Consider the following 22,794-nt stretch of genomic DNA (forward strand, 5'->3'; position numbering starts at 1 on the left):
TTTCATTTTAATTTTAAAAAAATTATCAAACCTCTTTTTGGTATAAAATCTTTATTAACCTATTTAAATTAAAATTTACTTTTTCATCCTTGATGATTGTCCATAATATATTTTTTTTACATTTGTAGCAAAAAAAGGGAGTGAAAAAGTCTATCATTAAAAAACTGCAGTTATATTTAAACTATGAATAAGCAAATTTGCTATCAAGATATAACAAATCATTACGGGGGAAGGTAAGTCTCCAAATGTCAAAACCAGTTTGATTACCTGTCATAATTTGATGTATCTCTATTTGGTGTATTTCTTTCTCCACTCTGCTTCCTTCAAAAATAAAATAGTTTTTGATATTTCTGTCCCCCCCCCCCTTCTTTACTAGCAAAATTAAAATAAATTTAATATTTCCTAAAATTTTGATTGAGGTTTCCTGTATTTTTTATATAAATAATAACTTAAGATCCCTAACAAACATACTTATTTGAATTCATTATAAGAAATGAATTTTAAAGACACATATTAAAATGGGTCATTACCACCGCTGTAATTTAACTTTTTAGTTACATCTTGTTTTGCAGCACAAAAAATTATCATATGTTTAACTCGAAGTAAAAATTTTTACCAAAGAAATGCAAATAACAGAGTTGTCATTTGACGCTCTGAAGAGGGTGCATTCGTTTTTGAATTCAGCACGAGTTTCTTTCAAAAATCCGACCTTTTTTTAAAAATATTGCAATTTTAAAAAATTTTGTATTTTTCTTCTCTCGCTTTTTTTTACGTTACAATTTTTTTTAGCTATGCAAAATCTATCAAACTTAAAAGCTTGAAATTATAATGAGTTGTAGAAAAATCTACAGGGAGTATGAAAAGATAAAAAAATTAGTAAATATTATTTTGTGTTTTAATGTAAAAGTAATTGAAAATTATTAATTATTAAACTGGATTATCATACCACAAAGAAATCATGTGAGATGACTGCTTGCCCTCTGAAATTTAACTACAGAGTTTAGTTACTTTTTTATCCAATTTGTCAATCAAAAGAGTTATTCAAAGTTTAAGCACTTTATCCTGAATTTTTTCGCGTTATTTTTATTTTAAATATTGACTACTTATCAAATGTTGTAAAAAAATATTTTTCTTGCTCATTTATGTGACTGGCTGTCGTTGACTAGATGTCAACATTTATGTTAAGAGAGAGAAATCAGATGTTACCAGAATATAACAAGTGCTAAATTTAACATTTACTAGCACATAATGGAAAACATACTTTCATTTAATAACTATATAAAAGTTTTAAAACTAAAAAATATTTATACAGAGAGATAAAAACCATTCTCAATTTGAACTGCCATAAGTTTCGTTACCGAGAAAAACTAATAACTTCTGAAATAATTGCATCTAATTCATTTTTTTATTTAGTCACATAATCTGTATTCCTTAAGTTATTTTTTTTCAAGTGCAGGTGATTATTTTTTAAATCCAGGTAATCGTTAATTTAGTTACGATTAACGTATTGACAAAAGGTTCATACATAAAAGTACAATAAATATTTACAAAAGTTTTCTTACTGTAGTGGAAAATTTTGAATTTTATAAAAAAAAACAATGATGAGTGAGAAACAACAACCAGGATAGGTGAATAAATGCGCCTAATTATTTTTTTTATTATCAATGCGTAAAATCCCATAAAAGAAAACCTTAAAAATAACTACTTTAAACTATTTATTTGTAATAGTCTCAACTAATAACACCTGCCTCTGAAAGCAACATTAATTTTTAAAATGAAAAAAAAACTCACTGAGTCATTCATATTGTTTACATTTGGCTTAAAGCCAAATAATTTCCACATGCATAACGTATTTGCTTTTATATATAATGTGTGAAGAACAGAACAAATTTAAGAATTAATTTCTAGATTTAATTACATTTAGTTAAATATCTATATAAAGCTTAATTGTATTCGTTGTTGAAGATTGTATATTCTATCAATTTAAAAATAGAATTTAAGCAAGCATGCTTTTTTAATTCTTATTTTTCGTTAATTATTCGGTCAATTTTCCTTAAATGAAAAAAGGCGAACATTTTAAATAAGCAAAAATACTACTTAACTAAAAACATTTACTAATAATGAAAGTTGTTTGAAATTCAGGTTTTGAACACGTTATATAAATTTTCGTCACATAATTTGGCTAAAATTCATACACCTAACAAAATTTTATCCTGTTAAGTGAACTAAATATTGTAACTACAGAATATGATACTGAAACTATAGAGTAAAAATACTGTTTAACTTATCACCACCATTTTCATCAAGCCTATGTTAGTACATTGATTCAAACTTTTTGTTATAAATTCTAATTAAGGCTATAATAACAATCAAATTTAATTTATTTTTTAAATATTCTTGCTATATTACTTAATATGATTCATTTCAATTTATTAAAAATATATAGTTCTTTACACGGAGAAAAAAAATTAGGTATAATTACCGTAGTCGATAGCAATGGCATTTCTGGTGGAAAAAAAAAGAAAAAAAACATAATTTTGTTTAATAAAGCTTAAATATACGGTATTTAAACCCATTCAAATTATAGTTCGTATATATTTAAAAAATACAAAACTGAAACGTAAATTAAACCGAATGTATAGTTTTTATGCCACGCTATAAGGTGTTAAGGCAAAATTACCAAATTTCATCAGATACTACAAAACTATATTTTTGTTCACTGAATCCAAATCATTTCCGAAGCGCTTCAGTAAAAATTACCAAACTTTTTTGGTGTTCCCGCAGAACCAGAAACACTGTAAATTTTACCCTACTCTGGTAATTTTTAAGATACTTTTTTCTCAGTATACAATCATATCACTAAAATAATTACAAATTATAACTCTGATAATGTCTCTGCCAACACTAGTTCTGTGAATTCATTTTTTCTACAAAAAGCTTAAAACAAATTAAGAATATCAACTATAGCCCAATCATCCAACTAAAAACTTACTTTGTTCTAAAAAACGATCATGAATTGTACAGTCTAGACCTGTGCAAATATTTAAAGAGACTACTTTTTTCGTTTTAATGCAAATATAGTTCGAAATTTTCTTCCATTTTTCTCAGAGAATTCCACACTTGATACTTAATGATAATTAAAAAAGATTGTTTTAATTACTATTCAAATTTTTAATATGTCTCTTTTTATATGTATTAAGCATTTCAACTTTCAGCATTTATTCTGTAAAAATTGCAGTTTCTTTAACAAATCGTATTTATTCCAATAAATATAAATTCGTGAATAAATAATGAATTAATTTAAAAGTAAGAAGTGTATTTACAGACTTTATTTTGCTTTAATAATGACGAAATTACTTCTATGATTTTTTTAATTAATATTGAATTTAAAAAACTACTTTAAATGTTAAATGTATAAAAATAGCTAGAAGGAATTTTCAGAATACCAATCAAGTTTTTATTTTTAAAAACTAGTTGGTCGTATTTCCAACGTTTTATTTATAATTTTTCCCAATTAATTCGATATTATAAAAACATAGCTTTTGAAATTTTGAATTGCCGTAGAACCTGGTTTCTATGCATTAATTCTAATGTAAAAAAATATGAATTGGATAATTCTATAGAAATAATTTTATGAAGTTTATTTTTTGAAAGAAAAGTAATATCACTACTCTACGATGAAATTTTACTCAGATACTGAGGTTTACTCAGTTAAATTTTTTTAAACCTATTAATTTTATAAAGTTCATTTTTTAATTAAAGAAAAGCAATATCACTACACTATGATGCAATTATTTAGTTTAATTTTGTTAAACCTATTAAGTTTATAAAGTTAATTTTTTTAATAAAAAAAAGTAATATCACTGCACTACGACGCAATTACTATCAGTTTGAATTTTCATAAGCCTGTAAATATTATATAGTTTATTTTTAATAAACAAAAGTAATATCACTACACTACTATGCAATCACTCAGTTAAATTTTTTTTAAACCTATTAATTTTTTAAACTTTATCTTTTTAAAAAAATAATGTTGCCACACTACGACGCGATTATTAAGTTTAATAGTTTATTTTTTAAACCTGATAATTTTATAAAGCTTGTCTTTTCAATAGAAAAAATAATATCAAAACACAACAATACAATTACTCAGTTTAAATTTTTTAAACGTGTTGTATTATTACTGGTCAAAAAATATCCAGAAGGGGAATTATCTAAAGGAGATATGTTAGAGGCAAATTGTCTGTATATTTAAAAAAGAAAAAAATAGCTCTTACTCTTGATGGAACGTAAACTCTACTAGCTTTCCAAGTTTTGCTATTTTCATATTCTACATCTGCTTTTCCGCTGCTTATGTCGATGGACAATGCTTCTGTAGTTTTTTCCAAGTCTTCAGTAAGTCCTGTAATAACGGCATCCACCACAACACTCCCTTAAAGAGACGCAATTGATTTTATCAAATCTACGTATTGAGTAAAAAAATATTATTCTTTGAAAAAAAAATTGGAATGAATTGTATGTGACTCATAATTTTGCTTTGACTGGAATGCAAAATAAATTATTAAAGATTCTAAGCACAATAGGTTAAGTGATTCAATACATTATTATAATTGGAAATATAGACTCAATCTGATTTAGAATATTGGGCTTTAATTTTCGTTTGTTTGGCTGTCGCTATGGAATCAAAAATCGCATTATCTCATCGCTGTTTATATTATTGATTGTTTTCATAGGTGTTTAGATATTCATTTTTTTTTCTGATGTGAAAAAACCTAAATCAGAATTCTAAGGAAAATGCAGATGCTTTAATTGCAATTTTATACTTAATATAAAAACATTGCAATAAACAGAATAATTAATGTATATTGTTACAAACGATAATCAAATTTCTTCTTTCTGATCTTAATACTGTGTTAAACATATATCTTTTGTTGATTACCTTTTAAGATGAAAAAATAACGAGATGCTCTTATCTAGGTTGAAAATTGTTTTTCTACCTTTCAATTTTTTTTCATTCTTTTAATTAGTTCCCATTTAGGATAAAAACAATAAGCAAGAAGCAATTATCCAGAGGAAGAACTGTTTTTTATTAAATTTATATTAGTACAATCTTTTGCGTAACTAAGATATTTTTGTAGTGTTTACTTTTAAATACCCAACGGTTCGTTTTTGGTAACTACAGGCACATCCTTCCATCCTCTATTTTAATTAAATCAAAACATACCTGACATTCACGTAATTATACTAAAGAAAAAACAAAACGAAAAAACAAAACGAACTATATGGGTTTAGTTTAAATGGTTTTATAACAGAAATATTGAGTTTGCTGAACATTTTTTTCGAGATTTTTTAGACTATAAGCTATATTATTTTTAAATAAAGATAAATAAGGCTTATAGGGGTTCTTTGGACTACTTAAGTGCTTGTATGAAACAATCTAAACGTTATTCATAGATTTTTATTTTTGTAACAAATTCAAATTTTTTAATATGTACTTCCAATTAATTTCACTTTTTTCTATATATGCTCTTATAAGATATAAACACTCACATAAAACATATCAACCATTACAGTAATCGTATGAACATTAAAGTTTGTCCTCTTTTCTAGTAGTTTCGTACATTTTTTACTCTCTTAAAACAACTGACTTTTCCTCATTGAAATAAAATTTATTTTTATCCTTTGATTATGCGAAAGGTTGCAAAAAACTTACTCATAAGATATAGTTCTAAACTTTTTGCACAAACAATATTCCAGTTAGAATTTACAAATTATTATTTGAATGAAAAAAAGATGCACTGTAAGACTACACTGTTAAAATTTTCATTCTAAAATAACCGGCAGCAGTCTGTTCAACCAATTACAGTAAAAAACATTTTTTACCATTATAGTTTGAAACCGTTTACAACTCGCATGGTTAAAAAAACCATGAATACGAAACTATACAGTTTTTTAGCCATTTACAACTAGCATGGCTTCAAAAAGGTAAAAATGAAATTTAATTGGAGCTAAGCTTTTCGTTAAGTAATGGGTATTGGATTAAGGTTGCACCAAGTTCGGAAGTACAGGACATCGGAAACTCTTTATGTGTTGAAGGGAATGGGAGAAATATTGTGGTGTCAACACTCCCATTCTATCGGTTATGACCTTTCAGCTATAATACGAACCCAGCCGTAAGGAACTAAGTGGCTTTATTAGATGGGCCTAGTGAGTGCTATAAAATTCTGGTAGTTTAACCGTATTAGGTGAAAAAAGTTATTAAACCGTTTTTCTCACATTTAACAGTTTGAATACCATCTTATTTATGATTATTTGACATTTTTGTTTGAGTATGGTAAAATAACATTTTAATAAATTGTAATTTAACCATTTTTGACAAGAAATTCCTAACAGTGTATGGTTTATCATAAACTAACGTTGATCAAAGCAAAGGAGAAAATAAATTCATAAAAAATCTGTCTGTTTATCTGGAGGGTCTCATCAAAGTTTGCGCTTCATCGAGTACTGAAGTAGACAGAATTTTTGTAGATTAATTCCTTCATTACTCTAATTATGAGCTCAGTCATGCTTCATTAAAATTTAATAGCATATTTGTTTTGTTTTTATTTTTCACTTAAATATTAGTTTGTGACCTTAATGAAAAATAACGGAACACACCGCAAATTAAATTATATTTAAATGATGTCGTGAATACTATAGTAAGAGCATGCTCAGATCATACTTCATTTAATATTGAAGCTTATCTTTTGTTCATATAGTCCAGAGAGATCAGCTAAATGTGTGATATATTTTTATGTATATTTAATTAAACTAATAAAGCAAATATTTAAAATTTTATTTTCTTTAAATACGAATTAGGATTTTTGATCAAAATTTGATAATAATATCATACACAGAGTTTTAAGGGCATGTTAAAAAATGCCGTCTTATATTTGGCAAAAGTGTTTTTTGTTGTATAATTTATAGCAGAAGCCGCTATATTTTAAAATTTTAAAATTGTATCCCTAATACAAAAAAAATTATTTTCATAATAAAAATATGAATGACTCACAAATAAATATCATACTTCCACAGAAATATTTTATTTTATTCGTTTGCGTTTGTTGCCATGACTATATCTCGTGAAACTTTGATATGGATTAATAAACAATTGATCTATATTTACTTCATTGCCTTTAAAAGTATAAGTTATCCATACATTAATAATTACAGCCATAATTTAATTATTTTATGTAGTTGTAATTATAATTAATTTTTCGGTATCCCAATGTTAAAAACTGTGAGGTCCTTATAATGAAAGTATATGAATGGAATGTTAAATTTTTTTCTATTTCTAATAGCTGTGCTTTGAGCTGTATTTTCTTGGTTTTTATCTAGGATTAAATTTTAAAAATTTACGTAAGTAATATGAATATCTATAAACTTGAAATGTTAGCATGAATTCCATAGATCATGAATGTCATGTCATATAGCATGAATTTCATTTAGGATCAATGTCATATTCAGTATGATAAAATGCAGCAAAATAAAATTTTGCTGCATTTTATCATACTGAATTTGACATTTGATGTAATCATCAAATGTCATATTCAGTATGATAAAGAATCGATGACATTTGATCTAATCATCGGGTTTCCAGATATAATGCTTGCAAACTTAATATATAAAGGAGTAGGCTTTAAACATGCTTATTATATTAATGCAGATAATATTTTTATTAACAAAATATGACTAAAATTGCGCAAGCATTCTCGAAGATTTTTTTACCTTTCAATAAACTCAAACTTTTGAATCGTTCTCGTTATGAGGATAACTATCTACCTCTTTTCAAATCCTTTTACGATTATTTTCTGTACTTTATAGTATTTTTCAGAAATTATTTTATGATTTTGTACATCATGTAATTGAAACTGCGATTCAATTTATTTGTCAAATTGATATACTACCTGATTATTAAATTTTTTTAGATCTAATTTTTTGGGTAAGTAAACTTACCAGACATTTTAATAGGGAGAGGCAACCATAGATTTAAACGATTTTACACTTATAATATTATTTTAATAAGACTTTTAAGATAAAAAAAAACACTTTAAGATACTTCTTGGTCCTGAGACACCAGGAGCTGCTGTAGCTCTGAGGACAGAACACTTACGTCCCAATGCGGTATCCTTGGTTCAACTTCCACTGTCCTCTGGTCGCGCAAATGCTACTCTTCACTTGCACTGACCACAATGTTGATATAGTTATTTTATTGATTTCTTTTTGTTTAAATAACAAAGTTTCTTTCTTAAAACAATGGAGTTTATTTGTTAAAAAAACAGTCTTAATCTGTTGAAACAACAAGAGTCTGTTTTTAAATAATAATATTTTTGTGTGAAGTAAACAGTTTTATACCTGCACACCAAGTGAATTTTTTTTTTTAAATTAACAGATTAATAATTTTATTAAACAGATTTTTACAGAGTAAGACACATCAGCTTTTACTTTCAGATTTGTATATTTTACTACATGTGTAGTAAAGAAAAAAACCTTTATTTTAAACCATGATTTCCGGTAAACCATTACCACATGAATGGAAAAATTACCAAATGTATGGTTTAAACACTTTATGTTTTTGGTTTTATTAACCAAAATTAGATTTTTCATACCAGAATTGTCTTTACCATATAGTACACTAATTTTACCTGAATTATAGAAATAAAATAGTTCACAATTAATAGTTTAAAGCAGAGAATAAAATAAATAAAATTGTTTCCTTTGTTGTTTTAACCTAAGCACATTAGATGCTTACCTTCTGCAACAGTTACGTTTTGCCATCTAACCCTGGGATATCTTCGGCCAAAAAAATTCAAGAAGAATATTTTAAACTTCGCTTCATCTTCTTCCACTTTTTGGAAACTTCCGTCGTAAATTACTTGGACGCGACGAAATTCTGATGACTCAATTAACGGAAGTTCAAAAGTATCCAACATGTCAACGTCAAATGGTCCTGATAAAAAAAATTTTGAATTTCATTTTAAATAACTTAATATTTGATGTATCAGCAACTATGTGATTTGCATAATTGAAATACAATAAAGAAGAACCCCGGGAAATTATAAACGTAGAGAGTTTACTGTAGTAATACGTCCCCTATGCTATTTGCTATAGATCATTACACTGTAAAAAATTCCGGATCAAATTACGGTAAAAAGTACCAGCAGTCTAAGAGCCGTTACTTTTTACCATAAAATCCATTTTTGCAAAAGCATGTTACGGAACAAAAAATTTCATACATCGTAATTCTTATAGTATTAATTACCGTAATCATTGAATCTCTATAATTAAATAAATTAAGGTAAAAATTACAGTAAAATATGAAAAATCACATCCAGTTTTCCCACATGAATTTTCACATTTATTTGATGCCATCAGGATAAAATTATTAATAATAAAATAATTAAATTTTCATATTTTTTTAGTGTCACCAGGATAAAATTAGTAAAAGTCATAAAGGTATCATTTTCCTATAAAATGTTTTTTTATTTCAAATTTAAAGGTATTTTACCTGTAGTTTATTTTTCATATTCTATGCTATGATTATGTTTCTGATTTTGATTGTTTTCTAAATGAAGTGTTTAAAACTAAAAGAGTTCTTTATTACAATGTAATATTACATTAAAGATAAAATTATTTAAATCGATGTTTAAATTTATGACTATTATTGTTTGGCGCAAATTACTTATGCATATAGTATTATAAACTACTATCATACAACTTCCGTAGAAAGAAAACTGTTTTATTCAAGGAACAATAATTATTGTGACGCAATCATCGGGGTTGGTGAACGGTAGTGAACTGGGGCTTAGTCTTCTAGTGAATTATATGAATAAAAAAAAGAATTGGTCTTACCGATTAAACAAGAAAGATTCCAAAGTGATGACTCTCTGGCTTTCACCCTGATTCTTAAAATGTAAGAATATCCCCAACTCGAAATGATGACATCACTGAATAGAATTTCATTGGAACCATCTTCTATCAATTTATATGTTGAACCTAAGAGTGTTCCTGAATATACGTCATCATACAACAGGCTAATGCTTCCTTCCCAAGTGTATTGCTAACAATAAATGAAAACATATAGAGAAATGTTTCCTAATATGATAAGTAATTTTTAAAATTTAGATCAGAACAAAAAAAATTGTTACACTCAATGTACATACGGTGCATCAAACAAAACGGACCATCCTGAATAAATTTTCATCTAATGGATGAATCTTCACGTTCTAGAACTCAATCTTGATGATTCGAGGGGGTAATCTCAAATATGGTAATTAATAAGAGCAGGCGATATTTAAGTTATAAAATCATACACAAAAACATACTTTCTCTGATTAAACCTACATTTTTATCTTCAGATTCCGATTTCTGATTCTCCAAAATATAGGGGGTTGCTGTAATTTGGTAAATAGGGTTCCCATAGTTTGGTCAAGAGAGCGGTCCAATGTTTAGACACCCTTAAGGTTAATTTTAGTTTTTGCATATTTTGCCATATTCCGGGTTCTTTTGAAAAGGTTTCGCACATGACTATAAAATTTGTTTGTCCAAAGATAATCTCATGCAAATAATAAATTTCAGAAAGTATTTTTTTTTTAATCTTTTATTTAATAATAGGCGAACGAAATTTCGAATTCTTAGGTGCGAAATTTTTATACCATTTTAAAATGCGTAATTTTACATAACAAAATTTGTGCGAAATCGGTTGAACAGTTCCTGAGAAATGGAATTTTAGAAAAATAATTTTTAATAGATATTTATCGTTTTTAATTATCTTAATCAATAATATTAAGATGGTATTCAAAATCGCTAGAAAATATTCAAAGCTCAATTAGATCGGTGATTTAGAAGTGAAAATAATTCCGTTTGATATGATTGGGCGAATGTTTGGTGTAAGCTTATTCCATCATAAGTGATTGGATTTAAATGACATCCTTTGCACTGCATATGAAAGATCGATTTGGTATTTACCTAAAATAAAGAGTTTCTTCTCACGGTTTTTTGGGTTGATCAACATCTAAATTGGTGAAACATCGCAGTTTTTACAGTATAGAAAAATCTCCTTACATTGAATAGTTCCGAAAGATTTTAAATACATACGATTTGATTGTTATTATTTCTAACCTAGGCTATTCATGGACAGTTTTATAACAAAAAGGAATACCAAAAAAACTATAAGGTATTCAACAACAATTGACTAATACAGTTCAATGGTTAACTTAAGAAAATCAACAACGGAATAATTTTCAAACATCATGCTTGCTCTACATCCAATTTTATTTTATTTTATAACCGTCGTTAAACAGCAGACTCAATTATTTGGGTTTACGACTGCTAATGTTCAAGTCCGTAGCCTTGTCATTTTGAACAGAATCCGGAGGACAAGAGAACTCCTGCATCAAGTATTGGGAGAAATTTGTCATCGTGGAGGACTTTTTGATGGAACTAACCCGGATTTGCGTTACATGGAGAGGAAAACCACAAAAACCTCCCGCGGTTAGCTTGACGGCAAGGGGACTCCAACCCATGATCCGTTTAACACTGAGGATATTTTACATCAGTACTGTGATCGGTGCGAGCCGGGTGTGGAATTCGTATTCACCAGTCGTTGCTGGGATAACCCGGGTCACCTCATTGGGAGGCGAGTGCTCTATCCCCATAGCCACCCCGGCTTGCTATTATGTATTAAAATTAACAGTAAATTCTATAAATTTTGCTGATGTTCGTTACAATTACGGGCATTAAGCTTTTTTTTATCAAGGAAAATTACATCCATTTGAAGGTTTCAGTTTTCTTACTTCGTCCTCAAGCAACCTTGGTTGAGTCCTTTATCTCCTTCGCCTACATTAAGCACCTTTCCTCTAACGCAATTAATATATAATAAGATTAACCCAATTTTGCCTACAGGTAAATTTATAATGAATTAGACAGTTTCTGACTCACTGAAACAATTGCCTTAGTCAGAATGCTACATAAAAACAAATCTTGCTTTTCACATTTTCTGCAGTATTATTCTTCAAAACTAAAACAATACTTACTTTCAGATATGCTTTTTTGGCAGGAGCATTGTCCATAACATCGAAAATAATCACTCCCGCAGATGGGGAGAGGGTATAATTCTCTCGGGGGCTCAAAGGTGGTACTCGACCTGATGGTCTGAGAATCAGTTCCCTTTCACTGACAGTAATTGGATCTGACATCCATGGAACAACGTCGGATGATAAACCGGAATAAGATATTCGAAGCCTGTAACTAAAACGAAGAATAAAGCATACTTTTTAAAATAAATTATAAAAATATTCGATATTTTCATATACACCCTTGTGCAAATTAATTGAAACAAACTTTTTTTTTCGTGTTTTTTAAAGAAGATGTTTTGGGGTTGTTTCGGTTACAATGGGGTTGGACCTCTGCAGCCTATTGACGGTATGATGCGTTCTGAGCAGTACATTACTATTCTGGGTAAAAAAGTTGTTTCAGAGTTGAAGAAACGATACCCTGATGGAACAGGGATTTTTCATCAGGATTTAGCTCCTTGCCATACGTCCAAAATTGTCAAGAAATTCATGTCTGAGAATCAAATTGAGACATTGGAATGGCCAGGGAACTCTCCGGATATCAACCCAATTGAGAATCTCTGGGCCATATGCAAGAATCGCCTATTAAATATGGACTGTACAACTATGGAGAAGCTAATCACGGCGTTAATTCATGTGTGATACAAGGACACAAATATTATAAATGACTGTAAAAAATTAGTAGAATCCATGCCGAATCGTGTCCAAATGTTAATAAAGTGTCGTGGAGATCATATTATGTACTAGAAATTTTTGAGTTTGTATAAATTTAAATAAAATAGCATTTTCTCTTAGTTTTCTGAATTTATTGAGTTTGTTTCAATTAATTTGCACAAGGGTGTATTAACTTAAACAGATTAATTTAATTTACAGATATTTGAAATTTTCTTTTTACTTGAGTTAAAAACGTATAATGCAATGTAAATAGCTGACATAAAAATAATTGTGGATTGACTACCGCTTCGATACAATAAAGCAATACCAAGATACAGAATAGTGAAATACTGTAATATTAAAGATGAGAATAGGAAAAATTAAAAAAAGAGAAAGTTATATGAACAAGTTGAATTTCTTTCCAACTGTGTCTTGTCACCGATTATAAAACTTATCTATACAACCTTTCTAATTGTACAATTTGCATTTCGTTTTGAACCATTAAATAGACTGAGAAAACAATTATGGTCAAAACTGCCAGAATATGGTAACATTTACCCTGTTTCTGACTATATAAGAACGCCAAAAAGCTTGGCAATTTTTATCAAAGCGCTTTGGTAAAATTTTTAGCAAAATAAACAATTAAATATTGTTATACAATAAACGATAAAATCTAGTAATGCAATAAACGATAAAATCTAGTAATACAATAAACGATAAAATTTAGTAAATATGGTAAAATTTGGTTATTTTATCATGATACCCTAAAGCCTAGCATAAAAACTATTTATTCGGTACAATTTACTTTCAGTTTTGTATTGCTCACTTAATTGAATTTCGAAAACCAGAATTTCCGGAAAACCAATACCATATAAACGAAATAAGTACCAAATAAATGGTTTGAATGCCGAATATTTTAGATTGAGTAACCAGAATCTAGGTTTCTTTTACCAGAAATGTTATTATCATACAGTACAGTAATTTTAACGGAATTTTTTCTCCATGTATAAATTATGTTTTTCTGTAAAACTTTGCTAATATATGATGATGGAATGTTGGTATTTTATAATATGTCAATTCTAATCTTCTGAATTATATCCCATTAACTAAGCTAAACTTTCTAACTAAGCTGAAGTGACAAACCAAACAAGTCATATTTCACCATTTTCTAAGGTTTAAAAAATACACTTTCCTGTTCCCCTCAGGGGTGGAAAACCCAGCACGGTTTCTATTTTATTTTCCTTTCCTTTTTTTTTTCAAAATTTGATATCGCGTTACCCTATCTTTGGTTTTACTTTCTACACTAGAATCCTTTACGTAACGTCTACCTATTATTTATGCAAATTTATATTTAACGCAATTATAAAACTGAAATTTGATCCCATTTCTGAATAAAAACAGATATTTTTTTAATTATTTGCCAGTTTTAAAAATTAACTCTATCTATATAGTTTTTAAAACTTATTATAAGCGATAAAATTTAAGTTCCTTAAAAACCATTAAATATCAAATAAGGAACTATTTCACTTAATTTTATACACTTTAACAAAAATCATTATGCCGCATTATTGTAAAATAAAGTTGCAAAGTAGTGATAAAATTTAATATATAAAACGTCATAAATGACGATTTATTGGGTTTAATTATATATTGAATTAGACTTACTTATTTTTATTGTAAATTCCTTGTTATTTTTATTACAATTCTGTTTTATTTTAAAAGGTATATTCGAAAAAAATGTTAATTCGATATACATAAAATTATCAATTTCATTTAAAATTATTTAAAACATAATTTAAAAACGTATCGTTTTATTATGTATTTCAATACGTATATTTCGCTCATTATTTTACGTTTTATTCTAATGTCTAAAGTTTTCGTTCCAATCATAGTTAAATAGAAAGGTTAGAGAACAAACTGTTCCACGCCAGATCAGACGACACCTTCGTATCCAGTTTAGGTAATAATTTAAAATCGGGGTCTGTGTTATATTTGGCAATGTGAAAATAAACCAATATACATGAAATTAAACCAAGAACCAATCACATAAAGGTAAACGAAATTTTGGAATTTAAATTTCTTTTTAATTTCAAGACCATTCAATTTATTTTAATTCGTTCCTTAGATATTCTCATGGTTTCTAAACTTATAAAGATAATCTCAAAAAAAAAAACATCTTCATGCTATATTAATAATGAATTTTAAAGGAAAACCTAAATTTGCAAATAAAAAGTTTCCAACAATTACAGTACATTGTTTATTCTTGAAAAAACTACCCCAACAAGACAAACACCATTCTTAAACCAATAGCGAATTAGTTCCAACGAGAACATCATAAACTAGAAGATTATCATAAAGCAGAAGCTATTTTACTTACAACCACGAATAACGAACTACGCCAATCTTTCACTCTCAAACTCAAAGTCTTCCTTCCAAAAAAAAACATGCATCATTTAGCACCTCCAAGAAAACAGAAACCATGATTGCCGACAACAAAAACACAGTTCGGGAAGCGTGAAAACAAAGGTAAACAAACACAGTGTTGAAAAACTTCCACTCTATAATCCTACTTTTACGACCCTTTACCCCCTTATTCCCTGTGTCGACTTACGTTCTAGTTTTATGTTCCTAGATGCGGCCCTGGTTTGTAATGAACTGGGTTGCTCAAAGGAGTCGTTTGGGAATCTATGTTCTGAATGAATAATAAGGGGCTAAACGAGAAAGTCGAAAGGTTTAGAAAGCAAAGTGTTCTTCGCCAGACAAAAGAAGACAGTTTCGAATACAGTTAGTGATTTTATGGGAGTCACTGAAGTTGAAAAATTAGAACTGTTTTGTTAAAAATGATTTATTTTGATCGGCAGTTGCCGCAATGAAGTTTCAAACAAAAAATATTATTTCTTTCAATGCGTAAGTTTTTATTACTTACATAATATTACTTTTCACTGACAAAAAGTAATAAAAACTAATATATTATCTAAATGCCCCTTATGAGTGAAGTAGAAGGGGAGTAATTTGATTTTTGTTTTAAAAAGCATGATAAAACTTTAACTTTTTAAATTATACTTTGCTCAAAAATTATCTTTCGTTTGTTATTTAACTGTTACAGATAATTTATTTTTACACGATTGAAAAATTCATTAGTTTTAAAAATTAAAGAGTTGTACGCTTTCAAATTGCTTAAAAATTCTTTTTTTTTTTTTAAATTCAAACTATATTAAAAAAACATTGAATGACAAAAATGCTCAAAAAAATTTTTTACCTGTTGCCATGGGAGCACTGGTTAGCAATATATAGCACGTAATTCCAAATAGTACGTAATTTTAAAATTTAATACACATGAAATTATCAATTTCATGTAAAATTATTTAAAAGATAATTTAAAAGTGTATCGTTTTATTATATACTGTCCGCCACGCTATGTTTCTTGGGCCCTAGCACTGCTAGTGGAGACACGATCCTCTTCCAATCTTCTTTGGCGTTTCTCAGGTGTTTCTCGGACCCTAGCACTGCTAATTGAGACACGAACCTCTTCTAATCTTCTTTGACGTTCCTCAGTTGTTTCTCGGGCCCTAGCACTGCTAGTTGAGACACGATCCTCTTCCAATCTTCTTTGACGTTCCTCAGGTGTTTCTCGGGCCCTGGCACTACTAGTTGAGACACGATCCTCCTCCAATCTTCTTTGACGTTCCTCAGGTGTTTCTCGGGCCCTAGCACTGCTAGTTGAGACACGATCCTCTTCTAATCTTCTTTGACGTTTCTCTGATACTTCTTGGGCTCTAGAATTGCTTGTCGAAATTCGGTCATGTTCCATCCTTCTTTGACGTTCCGCAGACGTTTCTTGGGCCCTTCTTCTTCTTTGAGAATCTCTTAATATTTTTTTCTTTGACAAAATACAAAGTTTTTTGAAAGGCGGTTCTGCCATGTCAGTAATCGGGTTTTGAAGAAGTCAACGAATACTTTAGAACAACAATTACTATGAAAGCAAATCATGAAACTTCAATATTAAAATCTAAGTGCCTACCTGCAAACTGAAACTTTCTGAAAATAACTAATTGCATTTAATAAAAACTGTTAAAATAAAGAATAGAAACACCAAAGAGATCTAAGGTAAGTGTGATCGTTCCTTCAAAAACAATTAAATTCCTATTTTATATATTATATAGCTACAACGCTTAAGAAAAAAAAACTCAAATGCTAAATACATGAAAAGAACACGAAAACGAATTAATTTTTTATGGTATCAATTTCTATTTCTATATAATTTTTTATGGTATCAATTTCTATTTCTATATCGCTACAAAAATTATCGTCTTCGCTTAAGAAAAAAAAAATAGAGCGTGGAAAGAAGAAGAAAAACTTATTATAACAATTATAAACAGCGACAAATATATCAAAGCGAAGCGTTCTATTTATGTATCGAATATGTTGCCACATTTTTAATACAAAAGTTAAAATTTTCTCCACTTTGATAAATTTAAACTAATGCGAACCTTACAATTAAATTATTAATTCCTTCGTATATTATTGGTTTAAGTTGTCGAAAATTAATATTTCAATTGTAAGGTTCGCATTAGCATACATTTATAAGAGTGGAGAAAAGTATATGCATTTTTTAATAGTTTTTTGAATATGGCTCTTTGAAGACGAAAAAGCATAGATTTTCTTACAAAATGACTGATAACTAAAAATCTAATCCAAATTTTTGAAAAAGAAAAAAATGCTTCTTCATTATGTCAAAACACAATTATGTGTCGAGTTTCGCGCCTGGGGCAGGCTTCTGGGGCGATATATTGTGATTACAGACACACACACAGCCGCGTTTATTATTATGTATAGATTTCAATACTTACATTTCGCGCATTTTTTTATATGTATTTTATTCTAATGTCTAGTTGAATTTTCGTTCCTACCGTAGTTAAGTCGAAAGATTAGAAAACAAACTGTTTTTCGCCAGATAAGGCGACAGTTTTATATCCAGTTTGAGTAATAGTTTAAAATCGGGAGCCTCTGTAATATTTGGCGATTTGAAAGAAAAAAAGCAGTATACATGGAAATAAACCAACAGCTAATCACATAACGGTAAACAAAATGTTAGAATTGGATTTCTTTTTCAACTTAAAGACGATTTAATTTATTTTAGTTCGTTTATTAAATCTTTTCATGGTTTCTAAACTTATTAAGATTAACAAAAAAACATCTTCATATTATGCTAATAATAAATTTTTAAAAAAACCTAAATCAGCAAAAAAAATTTTTTAACTATTGCAATACATTGTTTATATTTAAAACAATCACAAAAGGTCAAACACCATTCTTAAATCAATAGTGAATTAGTTCTAACGAAAAACATACGAGACTATCATAAAACAGAAGCTATTTTAATTACAGCAACGAATAATGAACTTCGCCAATCATTCACTCTCGATGTGAAACGCGAAATCTTTCTTCCGAAAAACATGCATCATTTAGCACCTCCAGCAAAAAACAGAAACCATGATTGCCGACAACAAAAACACAGTTCGGAAAGCGTAAAAGCAAAGGTGAACCAACACAGTGTTGAAAAACATCCATTCTATAATCCTACTTTTACGACTACCCTTAGCCCTTACTCTCCGTGTCGACTTAAGTTTTAGTTTTATGTTCCCAGATACGGCCCTGGTTTGTAATGAACTGGGTTGCACAAAGGAGTCGTTTGGGAATCAAAGTTCTGAATGAATAATAAGGGGCTATACGAGGAACTGGAAAGGTTTAGAGAGCAAAGTGTTCTTCCCCAGACAAAAGAAGTCAGTTATGAAATCCAGTTTGCAATTTTATGAGAGTAACTCATGTTTTCTTTTCATTTTTTAATTTTTTATTAACAAAACAGTTCTAATAATGTAAAATTAGAACTGTTTCGTTAAAAAAGGGATTTATTTTGATCGGTAGTCGCCATAATGAAATATTATTTTTTTCAATGAGTATAATTTTATTATTTGCATAGTATTGCTTTCACTGACAAAAAGTAACAAAATTTTATATATTATCTAAATGGTTATTGCCTTTTGAGGGAAATGAAAGTGAAGTAAATCTACATTCACATTTTCGTTTAAAAAAATTAATTTTTTGCTTTTTAAACAATGCTTCACTGAAATATGTTTTTTATTTAGCAGTTAATATAATTTATTCATACGCTTTCAAAATTAATGCTATAAAAAATTAAAGAACCGTTCGCACTTTAACTGCTAAAAAATTCCGTTTTTTTTTTTAAAAAAAAAAAGAGTTTAAAACTATATTGAATGACATTTAATGAAAAACGTGCTCCAAAACAGTTTCCAGAATGACCATGAAATAACTCATTTGCAATATTGCATAAATATTTCCAAATAATTTTAATTTTCAAGTTAAATTCACATAAAAATTATCACTTTCATATTAAATTATTTAAAAGATATCTTAAAAACGCCTTATTATATATTTCAATTCATATATTTTGCTTACATTTTTTTATGTTTTATTCTAATGCTTAGTCAAGTTTCCGTTCCAACCGTAATTAAGACGAAATGCTGCAAAACAATGTGTTCTTTGCCAGACAAAAACGGCTGCTTCGTATCCAATTTGTGTAATAATTTTGCGATTGACCCTGATATATTGGGCGATTTGAAAATAAACCGATATATATATGAAGAAGAACCAAGAACCAATCACATTATGGTAAACGAAAATTGCAGCAACCCAAAGGTGACGTCATTAAAAACAAAGACTGCAAAGAATATCAGGGTAAAAAGAAACTCAGTTTCGATAGAATGGAAGGAATATTTTTGCCAAACCAAAGGACCCGTTGTTCGACACATAAATCCCAATTTGCGTTGTTTTCTGACTCGTCATTTAATTAATTCGCTTTTTGAATATATATTTGTATTCATCATAATGAGATGGAAGATGGACTATTGGATGACGATTTCGTCCAATTCTTCTTCGACCCAACCAAGTGTTAATCATCATCAATATAAAAGATTTTACAATTTCCTCCCCCAACTTCTAAAATCGTCTTCAATGGCAGAAAACGTCAATTATTTAAAATATGTGAATTTGACTTCTCCTTGAATTCTTATATCACTACGATAAAATGATGTTAATTTTGGCACAAAATATAAAATCCTATTTACTTTATACAACAAATAGTAATTTATTGCACATATACCATGAAAGTTTCAGCTTTAGGATACTTTGTCGCTTTATTAAGCTGAAATGTTTGTAAAATGCTTTTCATTGACTTTCCATTTGAAGCAAATTAATAATTAAACAACAAATATAGTTGCGAGATGTAATTCTATAACTTCGAAAAAACAAAGTAGGATTTAAAGATAATTTTTTCCAAGAAATATAACAAATGAGAAAATGGACACCTGGAAATTATGAAATGCAGTTTAAGTGGATCTTTTATGAGTCCTAAGCAGACAATGCCATAAACCGAAACAATTCGGTAATAAATATTCACATTACGTTCCCCTTCTACCACAAAATATCCTACCATTGCGCATTTTTTCTGGACGCATCCATTTCATAATGACTTTATATTCACTTTAAATGCCCTCATGAGCATAATCTAATCAGTTTCGCGCAATGTGAAATGCACCCTTTTTACCTTAAATTGATAAAAGGTTGTGTGTTGCCACTGTATTTCTGACGTCATCACGTGTGTTCACTCTCCTATGGGTAACAAATGAAGCAATAAATGATATTAGCAGTGCTACTGTAATGTTGCATCTCTTATAACATGAAATTAAACTATTTTTATAATTTTTTTTTCCAAAAAGTATTTTGAGAAGAAAAAAATCCTTCAAAATTTTTAAATCGTTTGCAGTAATACCACTCCCTCCATTTCATAAGCAAAGCTTTAAGTTCTATGCTTGACCACGTTTTGTAAATAAAAACTCAGAATCACATGCCACGCATATTATATGTTCGAAAATCAGAAATAAATCGATTTTTTTTTTTCATGGATCAATTCTATTGTAATCCTTCACATTAAAAAAAGTAAATACGTTCCGAAATAATTTCTTTTATTTTAAACTACACAAATGTCACAAAAATTGGCATTTTGCCAATTTTTTTCTTATGACTTGAAATCTAAAAATAAATTTGAAAAAAATTATTGTTCGGTGACATAGACAACATGTTCTGCCACTTTTCGTTTCTAATCTAGCAAAAGTGTTTTTGTTGAGATTTCTTATTTCTTTTATCAATTGTAGCTTGTAAAACTCCTTTTTCAATAAAAAGTGACAATTTTTCACCTGTCTTTACGTGACTTGCCTCTAATTTTTTTTTTTCGAAATAGTGACAAGAATATGAGAGAAATTGTCTAAATTTTCTTTCGAGAGTTTTTCTGCAAAGTTTTTTTTTATTCAGTAATGTATCAAGAAGTTTTCTACAATTATTAGGACTCTGATTTTGATGTAATATGCCTTAAAAGCACTTCACATTTCATTAAAGATTTGAAATTTCTCTGGCAATATTAGACGACATTAATTTGTTTTATGTAAGCCTTAGCATAAAATAAATTAAGTAATATTGTCTTATATAGAATATCTTGCTTACTTGCCTTCAGTTATCAGATGTTTCGCAAACAATATGCAAGCTAAATATACGCTATTAGAAATTTCACGAAAAATGATTAAATAGCAATCTATAAAATTATTATTTTACCATATTCAATACAGTTAAATAACAATCAAAAATATGTTTTTCAAACTGTTAGTTTCGAGAATTACTGTACGGTTGAGCCACCAGAATTGCATCAAAGTCAACAAAGCCGAACATATGAAGCCACTTAGTTTCTTGCAGCTAGTTTTATATCATAAGCAGATTAGCCAAGATCTGTTTATCTTATGATAGGCTGAATAGGTGTTCAATTCTCAGCGCTGACGCCACGATATTTCTTCCATGCCTTCAACACATAAAAAAAATTCCAGTGTCTGCACTCCCGAATTTGTGACCCTGGACTATTACAATACGATACTCTCCCTCACGCACAGATTGCAGCGCGATAAAGCTGCGTAACACAAAAAAGTCTAGAATTTCAAATCTCTTATGATAGGAATTTTCAATCTCTTACGATACAACCAGATAAACTAATTACCACCGTTCATTTAATAAAACACAAGTTAACCACAACATAACGAAACTCTTAGCTCCAATGTCCTTTTAAATTTCATTTTTACAATTTCGAAACCATGCTTGTTGAAAATATTTAATATAGCTTTGTATTCATGGTTTTTTAACCATCGGTTTCAAAACCATTAAGACAAGAAATGTTCCTAAACGCAAACTTTACATTTAATTAAATGAACAGACTGTAAGTGGTTATTTTACCATGATTTTAGAATAGAAATTTTAACAGTGTACATATGATAAAAAAATATTGTAATTCGACTATCTTTTTTTTTATGTAACTAAGGGGGTGAATTAAATGTGATCAGCACAACTGAGTAAAAACTGAGTGATATAAAGTTTATGCTTTTGAAGAAAGCAATTACTAGTTATTACTTTTTTTTCGTTTAAAATAACTGTTTCTGTGATTACCGACTTCGAAGATTTCAAAATATAAATTAGAAAATAACGTGTAGTATGGTATTCTAAATAAAATAAAAAGTAAAAAAATTTTCATATTATTTAATAAAAATATCGGAAAAATCTATCATATCTGTGGCGCCAGTCTCTGAAAGCTAAAAGCTAATCCTTGTTATGAGAAGCAGGACGAATCTTTGACGCACCCCTCTGGCGCGCATGACAACAAGAAACAGAAGAAAACAGTTTCGAACGAGGAAGAAAGGCGTACGTGCTTCAGAGAGAAGTACAGACTAAGTACTAAGGTAAACTCTAACTCTATACGAAACATTTTTATTATTCGTGTTCCCCGAATCTCCGTTATTTATATTTATAACCGTCGTTGAACACCCAACCCAATTTTTTGGGTTTACGACTTCTAAAGTTCATCTCCGTAGTCTTGTAATTTTGAACCCAATCCAGAAGACAAGGGAAATCCTGG

General features: G+C 28.8%; 1 protein-coding gene across 5 annotated transcripts in view; it reads right to left on the bottom strand.

The window, feature by feature from the left end:
• The window catches only part of LOC107436417 (uncharacterized), a 145,312-nt gene that overhangs the window by 40,063 nt on the left and 82,455 nt on the right, over nucleotides 1–22,794 (bottom strand). For all 5 annotated transcript variants that reach the window (XM_087159950.1, XM_087159954.1, XM_087159953.1 and 2 more), the window contains exons 8-11: nucleotides 12,075–12,288; nucleotides 9,892–10,099; nucleotides 8,792–8,989; nucleotides 4,278–4,432 (exon numbers count right to left, since the gene is read on the bottom strand). In XM_087159950.1, the coding sequence (XP_087016076.1) occupies nucleotides 4,278–4,432; nucleotides 8,792–8,989; nucleotides 9,892–10,099; nucleotides 12,075–12,288 (775 nt within the window). The remainder of the gene's footprint in view (nucleotides 1–4,277; nucleotides 4,433–8,791; nucleotides 8,990–9,891; nucleotides 10,100–12,074; nucleotides 12,289–22,794) is intronic.

Source organism: Parasteatoda tepidariorum, chromosome 3, assembly GCF_982258835.1.
Source record: "Parasteatoda tepidariorum strain Cologne lab strain chromosome 3, Ptep-v5.0, whole genome shotgun sequence".
In the NCBI taxonomy this organism is placed as follows: Eukaryota; Metazoa; Arthropoda; class Arachnida; order Araneae; family Theridiidae; genus Parasteatoda; species Parasteatoda tepidariorum.